Source organism: Lampetra fluviatilis, chromosome 15 (assembly GCF_964198595.1).
Source record: "Lampetra fluviatilis chromosome 15, kcLamFluv1.1, whole genome shotgun sequence".
NCBI lineage: Eukaryota > Metazoa > Chordata > Hyperoartia > Petromyzontiformes > Petromyzontidae > Lampetra > Lampetra fluviatilis.
Genome location: NC_136289.1, coordinates 6228090 through 6245053, shown reverse-complemented (window position 1 = coordinate 6245053; position 16964 = coordinate 6228090). Strand labels below are relative to the sequence as shown.

Below are 16964 nucleotides of genomic sequence, written 5' to 3'. Positions count from 1 at the left end.
TCGAAACCAACACTACCCCTCCTCCCTCTCTTCCCCCCCCCTGCCGCCACACACCAACCTCATATGCGCCCACACCAACCTCATATGCGCCCGTCCCAAAAAATGCACTTTCTCCCTCCTCAGTCGCCTTCCCCAGCCTTGGAACAACAGGTGCATGCACGCGCTGCTCGGTGACTAATGTCGAATGTGTAATTTCCGTTTGTCTCAGTCGGGCCTATTATGCGTGCATTCGCGTGGGTTTTGAGCCCATGGGCCGAGTGCTAGTTGACGACGTTGGTGGTAACAGCCAGAGGGCGGAATGTGTGCGGCCGGTGTTTGTTTTTTTGCTGCGTTACACATCTCCGCTTGATTGGAGGTGGTGAGAAAACCCATCTTGGTTACAGTGTTGGCTCATCGCGCAAATATCACCTTGACGCACCGCCGCCGATGACTCGCTCGATAACATGGTCAGTTCGGAGCAAGTGTACTGCTGCGCAACCTGTGTAAACAGTGCGTAATAATTGTGGCATCTCTCGCATTTGCCCTCTGTTATTAAACCATCTGTACTATTTGCTGGCTTTCCTTGCGCTTATTGTTTTTCCCCTCTGAGGCAGAGTGTGTGTGGTTTGGGTGCGACGGTTCAAATCCCGCTTTTGGCGTTTAAATTCTATCTCGCGTTACTGCCCGCTGAAGTGTGCTTATAGCTGTGAAAGTCGGCTGGGTAACGGTGAGGGGGCCGCGTGTCATCGACTTAAGTGCAGGCGTTTGTCCGCTTTCGTTTTTGCACAGGTCCCAAATTGGAAAATAACCGTAAATAAACCTCTGTACACGGGAGACCATCTTGAAGTTCATAAATAAAGTAAAGTTCTCTAAAATAGAACCGGCGTAGCTCTATACGTCCCTTTGTATATATTTAAGAAAAAGACAGCATCTTGAGCATATTGTGCTTGCCACACCGGCACTCTCTTGCTCCTCGCCATCGTTAATATGCGCTCGCCCGACAACACTCGCCATTGTTCTTCGCTTGCTTACAGGTTCACGCCCGAATGATGTTCTTCCACTGACCCCTGTTCCCGGTGTGTGATGTGCGGTGCGTGATGTGCCTTGCGCCCTCCAGATAGGCGGGAATTGAGACTTCGGCTCCCTTCTTGAACCTGCCAACCCCACGCACCGTCCGGCTGAACCTCGACGCAAACACCGGCTGGGGAGGAAGCGGTGGTGAGGAAGGAAGCATTAGGACGTTGCGGGCACCCACTTCCTGCCGCAAAGCGACCAATGCCGCTGTCGGGTTTTTTTTTCCTGTGCTCACGTGTTTTGTATTTTAAACTATTTTTTTCTGTCATTGCCACCGTGGCGGGCTGTAAAGTAAGCCCCCGAGATGCGACTGATTGTAATTAACGCCGCGCATGCTAAGTGCACTCTCCACGTTGTCCGTGCCGAACTGAAAGCACATTAAAGTAGTTGTTGGTGTGGGTAATTTGTTTATCGACTTGAGCTGTCGCACGTTTTAAAATATTTACGTTTCATAATGCACGCTAATACGATTTGGACCAACATTTGCATTTTTTTCCAAAAAATATATTTATTTTACTACCGCAACAGGTGCAACTGGGTTGGATTACAGCAGTGGAGGGAGAGGGTGGTTGTGGTGGGGGTGGTGAAAATGGACTTCTGGAACTGAGCCTCTTTTCCTCCACTCTCTTCTCCCCGTTTTTTTTCTGCTCCGCAGTGCCAAGAACGCAACGCCGCTGGAAACCTTCCAGCGACTTCGGACTTGAACTCCGCCGACACGAGACGGCCCAGTCTGGCGGCGTTCAACCAGGGACGAGCGTAACGCCAGCAGGGGGCTGGCCTTCGAGCCCGGGCCACTTGTGGGTTTTTGCGCACGAGGCGCTGCCATCCGCTGCCATCCGTCGCTCGCGAACGGAGGCTCCGGTTGGAGACGCTCAACGGATTGGGAGAACCGTTAGCGGAGACCGGCGAGGGTCGGAGTCAGGTTCGCGTCTTCTGTGCATGGGAGTAAACGCACGTGGGTGGGACGAGCGGTGAGCGACCGAGCGAGCGCACCGACGAGCGAGCGAGGGGACGATCTATCCTTCGATGACAACCATGTCGGTAGCCAGCCTCTTCTCGTTCACGAGCCCGGCCGTGAAGCGGCTGCTCGGCTGGAAGCAGGGCGACGAGGAGGAGAAGTGGGCCGAGAAGGCGGTCGATTCGCTCGTCAAGAAGCTCAAGAAGAAGAAGGGTGCCCTGGAAGAGCTGGAGAAGGCGTTGAGCACCCCGGGGCAACCCAGCAAATGCGTCACAATCCCGCGCTCCCTCGACGGGCGCCTGCAGGTGACCGGCGCTCGCTAGGCAGCCGTGTGTGCAATGTGTGTGCAATGTGTGTACAATGTGTGTACATGTGTGGATTTCAGGGTCGACTCGGCCTCAAATGAGTACCTGGTGTGTAAATGTCGCAGCTAGGGAGACAAAGGCGGTCGGGCGTGGTGCTGGCCACCCACCCCCTAATTGTGCCATGCCGGCCTTCATAGGTGCTCGCTTAATAGCACTTGCTTCTACAGTCTGTTAAGGCTGTACGGGGGATCTTTGTATCTTTGTTGTTTCAGAGTGCACGCAATTATAAGCAGAACTCCTTTCTGCATCTCCACATATAAATAGAATGTGTATTGGTCCAGTGGCCGATTGGCTTCCCAGACCAATATTATCCTTGACAATTTAAGCAAGCAAACTCTGGACTGGCTTTCACCTTCTGGGTCCCTATCAGCAGATATTGGCTTGTTAAACAAATGCTGCTGGGTGACCAGATGTTATTGGCGAAATACGGTTCTAATCAATCTGTCCTCCTCAGAACCACGTACTGGCAGCTAAGCAAGTCTGACAGAGAAACGTACTAATGACTTTCCTAAGTGGTTGCTCTTAGGTGATGTTCTAACCTGTCTCTTGTTCGTTACTCGCAGCAAACTGTGCTTGAGATCTATTCATAGTCATTCTCTAATTTTATATATAAACTTTCGAGAACTGTGGAGTCACGCATGAGCCAATACAGTGTTAGGTCTGTAAAGTCTTGCTGTAGACCTCTATTTCAAGTTATGGTGTATACCTATACCTAGAGGTATATATACTACATACTGCTTTGCTTTCTCCCATCTCTTAGTCTCTGACCAGAGTGGAGCGGTATTTGTGACATAACCCCCACGACCACACAGGGTGCCACGGTGGCGGGAAGTAAACTACCTCGCCTGATATATAAGAGGTCTTGGGTTCGATCCCGACCCTGACGCCTGCATATTTGGACTCTGCACGTTCTGCCTGTGGCCGCGTGGATCTTTCTCCGGGTCCTCTGGTTTTTCCCTCCACGTTTAGAAACGTGCGTTTACGATATTTGGCCGCGATAAATTTCCACGCGACAAGCCACTGCGTTGAGCTATAATTTGTGGCGAGGACACTGCTGAGTAACAGCAAAATAGATCAGTGGGCCTTTGCCTAGTAAAATAATAATATAAAAAAATAACTTTTTTTTAAAACACGCTTTAATGAAATGTACCGTACGAGTAATGGCAGAACTCCACGACTCCAGGAAGTGGCCCCGAAGCTTGCCATAACGTAAGGGATTGTGGTGATTTACAGCCAACGTCAGTTGAACGTGGACAATTAGACCCAAGCCGAAACATAACATGTAAAAATGAATGTTTAAAAAAACTTTTATTTTTGATATAATATAGTATTGTCATCAGTATGACATAAGTATACCAAGTTTGCAGTCGATACCACATTGGGAAGTGGGTTAAAATTGAGTTACAAGATTTGAGGATATGACAACGACGACAACAAAAAGCGTGTAAAAAAAGTAGCTTTAGTTTGCACGGTTTGCGGGGAAGGCTCTAATTCAGCAGTCGATGGACTGGAGGGCTGGTATAATGGACCCCCCAATGCTCATGTTGGTGGAGAGAAGAAGACCCCGTTCTAACACGCTGTCCACCCGAACCCTTCCCTATTTATTTTAGGTGTCCCACCGGAAGGGCCTCCCACACGTCATCTACTGCCGCGTGTGGCGCTGGCCCGACCTGCAGAGCCACCACGAGCTCAAGCCTCTCGAGTGCTGCGAGTTTCCTTTCGGCTCCAAGCAGAAGGAGGTGTGCATCAACCCGTACCATTACAAGCGCGTCGAGAGCCCGGGTGAGTTTCCCCCATCGGCCCCCGGCCCCCCCATCGCCGGCGTTGGTGTCCCCGCGGACTTGTTGTTATGCTCGTGAAGGCACGGCGGTGATGCTTCGTTGCATAGGCGGCACGTCGGGTGAGGCGTTTAGTTGAGATCTTTGTGTGTCCCTCCTAGGCTTGCGCTTGTCCAACAACACATTGTTTGAGTAGAAACCCAACGAAAAAAACGATTTGATAATTGGTTTTTTACCCTTCTATCTGGCAACAAAACTGACACCTTTGTTGCCAGATAGAAGGGTAAAAAAACAATTATCATATTTTTACTGGCAAATGAGGTTCCCATAGTGTAAAAAACGATTTGTTGTTTATTTTGTAGGGCTGTGCAACATGAATTTGAGGCTTTATGAGGAACTGTCGTCTAAATTTGAAACGCTTGAAAGGATTGGCTTGAACATAAAAAAAAATATTGCGACTGCAATTCTTGATTTATACAAAAAATTTAACTATTCATATTATAGATAATACAATTGGGGTATAGGTAGTTTCATTCCATGGAAGTAAATTTTAAAATATACCTGCGTCAAACAAAGTAATAATCTCGATCGAGCGTTTATACTGCCTCTAACGTCGTCCATTTTACACGTTTAGCTCAGAGCGAGTCTGGGCCAAGAAAAACACCATTTTTTGAGTCATCAATGACTAGTCAGAGCCCATCAGCTCCACAAGAGAGCCTCGCGTAATCTCAGGTGGGAGCCTGCGGTATGAACCCCGGCATTTCTCAGCGGTGCTGCCTCATCACTTCTTGCTTCGACACCGACGTATCCTTGGCCCCTTGAGTCACTCAGCCGCCTCTTGTTATAAGGATGATATTTTTAAGCAACGGAGGGAAAAGCTATGAATTTCAAAGCCCACGGCGGAGAGAATTGAGCTCTGCCGAGCGGAGTGGGCATTATGAGAGTGGGGGGGGGAGTAGAGCGGCAGGTAAAATCGGCCGCGACTTCCCCCTTGGGCCAGGAGGAGCTCGGTGTTTCATCGCCTTGGCTGCTGGCCAGTAGCCAAACGGGTGGCGCCACGGGTTTTCCCGGCGGGGCTGTGGGTGGAGGGGGGTGGAGGGGTCCGTCTGTCTGTGTCTCGCAAGCAGTGCGGACACGGGACGATGCACTGCCCTAACCTGTCCTGGCTTGCCCACCTGGGCTGTGTGAGCCTCCGGTGATGGGTGGCTTCCTGGACCACTAGGTTGGCCTGCCCGTTCGCCAGCCCGCTCTTTGTGTCGTTACATTACGTGCTGTCAGCGACTCGTTCACTGGCGTGACACCAATACCACGTTTATATTGCGATGAAGTGCAACTGCCGTCTCAAGATGCTGTATACAGAAATGGTCGAAATTGTTATTGAGTAGAGTAAAAGTTCTTGTGCCCTGGGCTCAAACAGTGGCAGGGAGTCGAATGCACAGATAGTAGGTACAAGTGAGTTCCAGACAAAGGAGGTAGCATAGGAAAATTAAGAGCCTAATGAGCTCACGCGCTTATTTGTTTTCTCGCTCGCTCACTCGCACTTAAATAATTAATATGCTATTTAGATCTCCTACCCAACCTAATAACCGATAGAATAGCGGAGTTTCAATGGATTATCACAGTGATTTCTTAATTTACTTAATGTTACATGGACTCCGTCACCAGTTTAATAATCAATCGGCTTATTTGCTCACTGCCTTACCACCTCACTGACACACTTGTTCCTTGTTCCCTTGGGTTCTTTTGCTGTCTGGATTACCAGCTCCCCTCATTTTATCCCACTGGTGCTATTGGCATCGTCATAAGACGAAGTGTCCTGAGATCTCCCGGAGCTCTCGGTGCAACCCCCCCCCCCTCGTGTTAGAGAATGGCTCGTGGAATTGGATCTCGTAAAAGCTGGCTTTTTGAGATCGCTTTAAGTCACCTCTCCTCCACACAGGAGAGGGCAGCACTTTCCCACCCACTCTTGACACCGATAGAAATGTTCATTGCATTACAGATCGACCAAAATGTCTAATTCTCAGATGTGAAATCTATTCGCATTAACCCTTTCCCGTTCCGAGATGTCTGCAAGTTCATTACTGAATCTCGGAACGCGCAAGCGGTTGGCGTTAATTTTATTTTTGTAGGCATCGCGCCGCTGTTTTTAAACAAATTGTACTCTCTGCAGATAACTGTAGTGACATGACTGCACTCTGATAGCTGGTGCCAACCTGTGCCACACGCCCTCCCACATGGCCACTTACTTCCGAATCTGAATAAAAACTGATGACGTACACGTACGTCATGGGAAGGGGTTAAGTGCAGAACGAAAATCAAAGTTGACACATTTTTTTTGCGTGCAATCTACGGTGACTAAGCTGAAGCCATCAAAATTTTCGCCTAAAATCCCAGTTTAATTATCGCCAGTTTCCTGGATTAAAACCACAGGATCTCGGGGGGTGATCACCTTGGCCCTACCCTGGCCACCTCACACCCGGCCTGCCCGACTTGCCAATCCACGAACGCTGTGATGCGCAGTTTCCACTCGAGTTGCTGACGCTTAACACTTGCCGCCTTCACGGAATTGTTAGCTCACCCCCCCTCATTAGCTCACGGCAGAGGTGTGGACTCGAGTCATGTGACTTGGACTCGAGTCAGACTCGAGTCATGAATTTGATGACTTGCGACTCGACTTGGACTTGCATAACAATGACTTTGTCCCACCTATGAGATGTGGACTCGAGTCATGTGACTTGGACTCGAGTCAGACTCGAGTCATGAATTTGATGACTTGCGACTCGACTTGGACTTGCATAACAATGACTTTGTCCCACCTCTGGCTCACGGGCACTTGGCTGGAGCCCCCCCCCCAACCCCCCCCCCCCACGTTCATGACCTGGGGTGCCGCAGGTGTGGGGCTGCCTCTTGTGTGTCACCGAGTGCCGTGTTTTGTCTGGTTTTGGCCCCACTGGATTGTGGAGGAGTGAGCGGGGGGGGATGAAGAGGAGAGATGCTGTGAAGGAGCAAGTGGGTGGGGAGCAATGGAGTTGCGATCGCGTCAGCCGAGGCGGACGTAGTTTGCTGATAGCGGGTGTCGCTCGCTTTATGATGTCATCGCCAGTGCAGCATTTTAATAATGAATGCCTTTTTGCAATATACCGTGTGAATAATAGCAGTGGCTTTTGTACACACATGTGAATCTACTACGAAAATTACTGCTGCAATACTGAATTACTGATATTGTACCGACAGCGAAAAAATGTAATGTAATTTATCCACAATAGCCTAAGTTGGATCTTGGCACTTTTTATTAAGAGGCATGCTTTGGAATGATTGTCCTATTCCCTTTTTTTGAAGGCAGTGTTTTGTATGTTGGAGGGCACATGAGTACCCGGAGAAAAATCCATGTATGCCAGGGGATAACACTCTTGACGATACCATCTCTGTGGTCCATTACTCGGTTTCTGTATTGCCAACCACCATTTGCATCTCCTGGGGGCACCTTACATTTATAAAATGCTCATTTACAGGTGCACGCCGCTATGCCCCCATTGAGATGAATTACACTGGTCAAAAAAATAAACTTTTTTTTCTGGCCTGGACTTTTGCAGCTGTTTTAGACTAATTTCGGGGTGCTGATTCCAAATCTGATCTCAGATTTGCTCTATCACATCTCATTTTTATGCTATCGGCATACCCCATTTTCATTGATTTTACCCGAAATTATGATTGCAAGTTGTTGCGAGTCAGTGACTGCTTTAGTGTTAAAATATGGTGCTGTATTTTTAGGATAGTGTGTTTATAATATCATTTGATGTAGATATCCACATTTATTTAATATTTTTCTTCTGCAGTTTTTATTGAAAATGCAATATTTGATATCTCAAAAACCTGATGTGATAGAATCAGCACCCCAAAATTACCTTAAAACCGTTGGAATACCTTATGCCAGAAAAAGTGTGATGACCAGTGTTATTGCTTCCAAGCGACGCCCGAGTTTTAACAATAGAAGTCGTAAACAATTTTCTGAATTCATATTTCCGTAAGTAATAATGGACGTGGCTATAATTGACACCGGCTAGACTTCGTTATTTGCGTTTGTCATTCAAAACAGCAGTGCCTATAGCCCGAACAGTTCAGCACGTGGCCAAATAGGGTAAAAAAAGAAGCAAGCGCATAAGTGCAATCTTATACGGTTGGCCGCTTCCATATCTGTGCAAAAGGCCTTGCATAATTTACAAAATGAGCGGGGAGTTGATACGGGATCGTAGCCAGAAAATCCGTGAGGTCACTCTGAGAAAGAAGCCTCTCTCCCAAATGACTTCCTGCTTATGGGCCGCTACACTATACCCTCATGTATAAATAATGACCCCCGCGGCCACGCAGTCCCCTGTCCACCCCCCCCCCCGTCTCTCCCCTTTTGTCTCACGCAAACATCCAACAAAACGAATTGGCGTTATCCCCCTTTAATCCTTTCACTGCCGGGTAATTGCTGCTGCATAAAATATGAATGAGTTTCCCAACTTGGCCTTTTTGAAATTTAATTTCATTTCCTCCTGTTAAGCGTCTTGCCGGTGAAGGGGGCCCCTCTGTGGTACAGTGCACCAGGCGCTGCGATTTAAAAAAGGTGCAGTTTGGCTGCAGGTTGGTGACGTTTTATGCTGCGTTTTGTGTTTAGATTGGTGTCCTTCCCCCTCCCCCGTACCTCGAATTAGCATGGTTGGCGACATATATGGTGCGAAGGAATTTGAACTTGCATCCATAACCGCTCCGAGAAATATCCCCAACACGCTCACCTGATATTAAACACATGCCTCGCAATTTACGTTTAGCGCGATCAATGGATGTTGATATTTTTGGTGCATTTTTTTGCACGTGCCAAAATGTGTGAAGTGTTTAGTGTGCACAGTTCACGCGTTTCTGCTGTTTGAATGAGTCCAGGTAATTCAAAATACTGTCTGCATACATCGAGCCCGTTAGACCGGCTTGTTTAAACAGCAACTGTTAATCTGTGTGATGTATGGTTTTGTGCGACCTTTGTGCCAGTCATGCACGTCGGGTTGTTGTGTTGCTGCAGCAGATTGCCGGCTCTCTTAACATGTTAGTATCGACACGTAGCCAGCAATTTTACCGACATTGGGTCATTTAACACAGTTGAAAATAATTATGAAAGAAATTAAGCGTTGTCACTCAAGTGTCAAGACGAGGCGAAGTTAAATTCGTTCACATTTTTGTCTTTGCTTTGTGCATTTCTGCGTGGTTTTACGGTCCATATTTGTTTTAACATTGCCTACTGCCCCTTATTTTCCTAGCAAGCTACTCGCTTCAGATGCCTCGTGCCAAGTTTGAGCTCATTATCAATTTCCACCAGTCGCTGCAATTCAAAAAGCCCCCTTGTCAAGGTCACTTGCGGAGATGAACCTGATCTTATCCCAGCCAGCACAACGCAGAGTTCTTTCTGTGACCGTTCGCCCACACCCAGGGCTCTTCCTCTGCCGTGTAGTCTTGCTCGACCTTGATCGTCCCCTTCTACAAAAAAACACGACTATCTCCAACAACAAAGTGTCTCCCTCTGTCTGTTTGTGCGTTATTACACAAAGTGGTGTCCGCTCTGATCTATAACAGAGCTCACCGTTTGATATGTGGTCCCCTGTCTGTTTGACGTTAAGAATCCTTGGCGCGGAAGCCCCTTTTAAGAGCCACCCCTAATTCCTGCCGCAGCTCTTTGTGAATTGTCCGTGTCTCTCCGTGAATCGCTCGGGTCTCGGGCTTCATGTCCAACCATTGACACAATTGGCCCGACAGTGAAAGACCTCTCATGTCTGCTGGATGATGTACACATTGCAGCTGCTTCCTTGCCCCGTTCCGTACAAATAGCTCGTTAAGATGAAACCCCAGTGACTAACCGCGCCCACAGTGCACTGCTGCATTTTCTCCGTAAATGTTCAAAGAATGCCGCTGCGTGTCTCCAGCTTGTATGTTTTGGACGTTTTAGTTACTTTATTTTGCTGCGCGTTTCAAGTGTTATGAATTAACGCTGTCGCCTCGACAGACCTGGTTTTCACCTGAGGACGACTGCTTGCGTTGTGGCCGAAACGTCGTGAGAATTATTTTATTATGTTTTATTTTTATTATTTTATTACTTCCCTTCTACGTGACTTTACCAAAAGAACCAAGAAGATGAATCCCTGCAGTCACGAAAGCTTTAAATCGAAAAAAAAACTATAAAGGTGATTCATTAATTGCATTTGTTTTTTTATATTTACATTCCCACAAATGGCAATGTCAAAACTGTAGCTTGGATAGTACTGAAAAACTCAGTTGTAATACTTCACATGTCCACCCTCTTCGTATGTCTGTGTGTATTTATCGGTGTGTATGTTGAACTTACTTCGCACTCTACGTCGCCAACTGTGCTAATCGGAGGTGCTTGATGAGAGCCTCTCCCAATGCCTGAAAGTTGTGGGGGTCATTTGACCATATTTGACCACACTGGTCAGTGCGGGTTAGAGAATGAAGGTTAGCATAGTACATTACAACAATGGGTTTTGCTGCACTGCTCGTTGCTGGCCACAATGTAGCCATGCACCTGCTTTGTCTGTGGTGATCACCCATTCGAGCGCTCGGCGATTTAATCACGGCGTCCGAGGTCTGACCAGATTGCGAGCATTCTCGGTAATTTGGTCACGGACTAAACCCCATTAAAAAAATCGTGCTCTAGTCCCTAATATTGGCATGCGGAGAACTTCACTCGGCACTGTTTTTACACAACGGTATTTGAAGTTCTGAATATCTATTCGAGTGCAGCCATTAAGAGTAGACACCCTCCCTACTTGTTTGTGTGCCTTCAGCTGCGCACACCCCCCCCGCTTGTTGAAATACTTGGCGGTGGAATAATAAGTATAACCCGTAAAAACAAAGTTTTTCACTATAAATCCTTTATATGCGTGGCGGCTAGAGTCCTCTCGTCCTCTGGCTCGAGATGGCTGCCACCTATGGGTCAGATGATTGCATGGCACCATTAAGCAATTGGTAATTAAATATAATATTTTTGCCCTAAAAAGTGTAAAATTTCGGATTTTTTTTTTCACGAACATTAATTGTCACGCACAACGAGTCTGTGTGGAAAATGTCAGCTCGATTGGATCACGGGAAGTGGGTTAAAAAACGACCGAAAGATTTGCACGGTCCTAAGCAAGCAAGCGAACATAATATGAAGGATTTAAAAATCCACTCGTGTTGCACAATTTGCGTACAGTCTTGAGCGGCGTTTTGTTTTTTGATTGGTCTGAAGGGGGGGTGTCCTCGTTTTCTCTCGCAGCGCTTTGGGTGCACTGGGACCTTCAACTTTAGGGGAGTGCGGTAAATAAGCCACTGCCACACGCTGTGCTGATGAGGTTTCATTCAAAGTGAAACCAGTGTAAAGGGACCAATTTGTGCAGTGTCCGCATAAAATAATGGGACTTTGTACCATCTCGAATTATTTGTCGTCTCACAGTAATTACTGGGAATTGAGCATTTCACGGCGTTAAACAAATCCTCGTGTTCAAGATACATGCGTTTGAATTGTTTACGCAAGAATCCAGTATTTATAACTTGGGAAAATGATATTAACAAATTAAAATGTTACCTTTTGACTACTGCAGTGAACGAGACGGCACAGACAAGGACGGCGTTTGACCCGGCACAAAAGAGGCACAGTACAAGTGAGATGAAAAAACAAAAAATTAGTGAATCCGATTGTGACACAAAATTGTGACGGTTCATCCACTCCACCGAACCGCCAATTACGAAAAGTTGTTTTTGGCACACGAGGAAATGGGGAGTTCCTGGAGAAAACAACCAAGCACGGAGAATGTCAGCCATCGGCCTTCTTGCTGTACTGCCATCTGCTGGCAACTGTCTTGTCTTTGTTAAATGTCAGTAGTCACTGGGTTTCATCTTAACGAGCATGGTATTGAGGGCATTGCTTGTTGCGAACAATTCATGTTTCCTAGTATTCGGAGTGAATCCCATGCAGACAGTTAATGCCGAGAGGCCTTGGCCTTGGGGTGGTCATGAAATGGAAGTTGGCGTCTGGCGAGATGGCGCTGCGGTATTATACGGTGCACGGCTTGCGATTCGGAAAAGTTGTGCATTCAAATCCAGTTCAAGACGTAGGCTTTAGCGACCAATATTGTTCATAATCAACGTTTTTGGGTTAGATCGCGTTATTTATAAATGTGTCGTAACCCTCCACCACCCGACACGGCCAATCAGCAAAAAAGTGTCACGTTGACAAAAGACAAATAGTTCACTGCTTTAGCTCACCGGTGTGTTCAAGCGTGAAACCACAACATTTACAGTTTTTGAGTACTCAAATAATGCGATCTAACCCAAAAACGTTGATTATGAAATCCAGTTCAGTTGGGGGGGGTGGGGGGGTCGACTCATCCAATGTCCTCTCTGCACAATAACACGAGTGAGCACACTGGGAGGTTGGGGATTTTCCACCACTGATTCACGGGTGCGACTTGGGACACGAATGTCACCCCACGACTGTTAGAACTGTGGAATCAACTTTTATTCGTAACTTAAACACCGGGTTTCGCGTGTCTCGATTCACCCTGTCTTGCATATAACGCCTCGTATATATACTGGGCCTTGTTTTTTTACGGACTCGTTCGTTCTCGTGTTCATTCCAATTGCTATCCCAACGGAAATATTCGCGCGTAATAAGTGAAAACAATGTGCTATTTGTTCCATTTGATTTCATGTTTCGCGAGCATAATCCACGTGAACTCGTGGAGCATCGCGTCACCTACAGCAGTCGCCGTATCCCTAACCGTGCGAGAGAGCCCATTGAGCCAATCGGCCTCCTTGGCGCGAAACTTAACCACGCGCCTCCCTCGTTTCTTGCAGTGCTGCCACCCGTGCTCGTGCCGCGCCACAGCGAGTTCAACCCCCAGCTCAGCATGATCCCGCAGTTCCGCAGCCTCACCACGAGCTTCAGTGAGCCCGCGGGAATGCACGGCGGGCCGGGCCACTTCCCCGAGTCGTTCCAGCAGCCCAACAGCAACCCCTTTGTGCACTCGCCCAGCAGCACGTCCAGCTACCCACAGTCGCCTGCCAGCTCGGGCCCCGGCAGCCCCTTCCAGATCCCCGGTGAGCCCCATGTGCCTCCCACCCACCCCCTGTGCTTGTATTGTCAACATTTACTTGATACAGCGAGCGTGCTGTGACGGTTCCACCTGAAGACGGAGGCTTGTGTTGCCTCCAAAACGTCGTGATTTTATTAGTTTTATTTTAATTTTACTTTTATTAATTTTTACCGAAAAAACCCAAGAATATGAATCCTTGCAGTCACGAAAGCTTCAAATCTAGAATTGTATTGTCAACGGTAGTGGAAGGGTGTTAGGGCAGCCGTCTCTGTGTGTGATATGGAGAGCAGTAGTGTAGCGGTTAGCGCTGCTGCACTATGAAACCCGGCCACCCGAGTTCGATTCTCGCTCTCGGCCAACACCAGTGGCGATTTATCTGAACTGGTCCTAGGCCCTCCCTTAGGTCGACTCGGCCTCAAATGAGTACCTGGTGCGGTGTGTAAACATCGACATTATAGAGACAAAGGCGGCCGGGCGTGATGTTGTCACCCATCCTCTCGTGTGTCGTGCCGGATTTCATAGGTGCTACTCGCTAACTGCACTTACCCCCCCCCCCCAACAGTCTGTTCAGGCTATACGCGGGGGGGACTTTTGTCTTTGTGACATGCAATGTTTCTTTGTAGTCATTGATGCATATTTTCATCTTGTTTTCCGAACGTTGTCCCACGAGCCCGCTCCACAGAGTATCCTGAACTGATGAATTGTTGCGAGCACATTTTTCCGGTCTGTTCCCACCAGTTCCCGCAGAAATGAGGTTTAGAATATTGCGGCCCCCACTCCCAGCGCAAGCTGTTTGCTGTGAGGCAACATCTTGTTATGTTAAGGATGCTGAGCAAGTCCTAGAAAGCATGACATCCGCGAGCTTGTCTTGCCAACGGCAGTGGCTCGGCATAGCATTAGACGTGAAGGCACCAGGGGTTGGTGTTTGTTTGTAATACTGCACTGGCTTGATGACATTGTTTAACACACGAGTTTATCTTGTAAGCCAGAGACCCATTTCCCTCGTGTATATGTACACTTACAACCCTTTTGTCAATCCGCTGCTAGATTTAGGCCGGTGGTATGATGTTAAGTACCTCGCCCGGTATACAGGAGGTTGTGGATTCTATCCCTGATGTGTGTATATTTTAAATTAACAATTACTATTTTTATTTTACCAGGTAAGGCCACAATTAATAGGTCAATGAAGTGGCTTATGTGAAAATTTATAGAAGCCAAATACTCAACACGTGTTGGAGTTCGCATGTCTCCCTCTCTGTGGTCATGAAGATTTTTCTCCGGCTCTTCCGATTTTCCCCTCCATATTTAGAATCAACATTTCCACATGATAAGCCACTCTGTTGAGCTATCAATTTGATGGCTCTGTTGAGCCATCAATTTGCAGCCAGGTCGCTTCCTGGCCACAAATGAAAGATCTCAGTGGGCCTTACCTGGTATAATAAAAATAGTAGGAGTAGTAGTCATGCCATGCGTGTCATGTCTTGGGAGTTATTCGACTTTGCTTTCACTACCATAGTCAGTGTAGGTTGGTGAAGGCAGGGAGCATAGATTAGAATCAGAATACTTATTTATACTGGAGGAATGCATGGGCTATAAAGATCTTTTTCACAGATGTCCAGTCGAGGCGGGTAAGAAAGTTACAACAACAAACAATACAAAAACATGATAGTGCAAAATATAAGAAAGGTAAACAAATCGCACTAAGATGAAACTAAATCATCCTACCAGGCAAAGCCCATTGAGGTTTTTAACTTGTAAAGTAATACCTTGGATTGCGAGTAACTTGGTCTGCGAGTGTTTTGCAAGACGAGAATTTTTTTTAAACTAAGTATTAATTTGATAAACGAGCGAGGTCTTGCAATACGAGTAGTACGTGTATACGCTTTGTCTGCCGGGCGTCACGTGATCACAACTGATATACGAGTGCTTTGGATTACAAACACGTTTCCGGGAACGAATTATGCTCGCAATCCAAGGTGTTACTGTATTTCAGAAGTGACCTGGCCACAAATGATAGCTCAACAAAGTGGCCCATCATTTGGACATTTTCGCACGATAGTAGTACAGTACAGCTATTACCTCTGCCACACTGCCCTTTGCTGCCCATCTTGTAGCCTATAAAGTCGCATTGAGCCTAAATAGTGCCTACTCTACTTGGCTTCTGCGATCTGAGATTTCGGATGATTGGACATAGTGTCCCACTTACATATTCCCCTTTGTCAACTGCGTGAAACTCGGGATGGTATGATTTGGGTAGACCGATAAAGACCTTTGTTTCTCCACAAACCTGATCAGAGTTAAATGGAGCGATAAGCAGCTGGTCGTGCTGTGCCGATGGACACCATGATACGCGTGAACTGAGTGTACTTAAACTGATTTAATTGATGTGGAATATAATCACCCTGGTTTACTGAACAGCGCTGTACTGATTGACGGGTGGAATGTAGCATGTAAGCGCAGCAATATTTGGGGAAATATGTATTTATTTAATGGCAGTGCTATTTACAAATATTTTGAGTTTTTTATGTTATTTAGGAAAAGGTTTTCTTGCTCTTGTTAAATGTCTAAACTTAAACTATATCTAAGTACATGGACGTACTTGAAATTCACAAACACCATTGATTATATCTACACGAGCATACGCAATCAGTACTGTTATATCAGTTGGGTCGTCTCACTTCTACAATTACCAATGGCCGTGATCATTTCTCTTTCGGGCCTCGGCAAGTGGTGGAAATTCCTCACACTGGAGGCGATGGTTTATCTGTGAGGCCAACCTTAGCTATTCATTACACACGGTACACATGTGAAATCATTGGTGTAGAATAATGCACAGCCTATTATTTATTCACTGCTGTGTTAATGCCTCGCCACAGCTGTTTGACCATACTTCACCACGCTGGTCAGTGCAGGTGAGTGAAGGTGTGTGTAGGGTTGGGGGTGTACCCAAGATGGGTTCAGATGTAACTGATATTATCTGTGGCCACGAATTAAACGCGGGTCGCAAGGGTTCCACAGCGCTCTGCACGAACCACTGTGCCATCGCTCTACCACATGACCTGCTGCACCCATCCACAATTATTTTTAAAAAAAATTTTTATCTTTTATCTCGGTTATACTGTCTTGTTTCACGATCTAGTTTTGTCACAGTCGTTTTGGGCATTAGTATAGGAGGAACATTTGGCATAAAATACGCACGCATGATTAATCGTCCATTCTTCCACACGTGATGTGGTGCTTGTGTCGTCTGTATTCGAATCAGATTTTTAACACCGGTTACGTGCCTGCTGACTTTAACAGGGCTGGGACATTGCGGTGGCGAAATGTTAACTCCCTCGCCTGGTATGCAGGTGGTCGTGGGTTCGATCCCAATCCTGATGCTTGTTTATTTGGAGTTTGCATGTTCTCCCTGTGGCCACGTGGATTTTCTCCTGTTTTTCCCTCCATATTTTTTAATCGACATGCGTTTAAGAGTATTTGCCTGCTATTTAATTTACACATGATAAGCCACTTCGTTGAGCTATCATCTGTGGCCAGGTCGCTTCTGAAAAAGAGCTGTAGAGCTAAGTGGGCCTTAACCCGGTAAATAATACAAAAGTTTAGTTTTAGTTTAGTATAGCTGACGGATGCTGTGCCTGTTTTCCTTGCGCGTTTGCGTGCAAGTATGTTGATCATCTGTCGCTCTGTA

The 16964-nt window shown here is 46.9% G+C and overlaps 1 protein-coding gene across 2 annotated transcripts in view; it reads left to right on the top strand.

The window, feature by feature from the left end:
• Positions 1-16964, top strand: part of LOC144936129 (mothers against decapentaplegic homolog 1-like) — a 41786-nt gene that overhangs the window by 18506 nt on the left and 6316 nt on the right. For both annotated transcript variants that reach the window (XM_078863016.1, XM_078863015.1), the window contains exons 2-5: positions 1097-1197; positions 1709-2316; positions 3987-4158; positions 13038-13280. In XM_078863016.1, the coding sequence (XP_078719142.1) occupies positions 2080-2316; positions 3987-4158; positions 13038-13280 (652 nt within the window). In that variant the 5' untranslated portion in view covers positions 1097-1197; positions 1709-2079. The remainder of the gene's footprint in view (positions 1-1096; positions 1198-1708; positions 2317-3986; positions 4159-13037; positions 13281-16964) is intronic.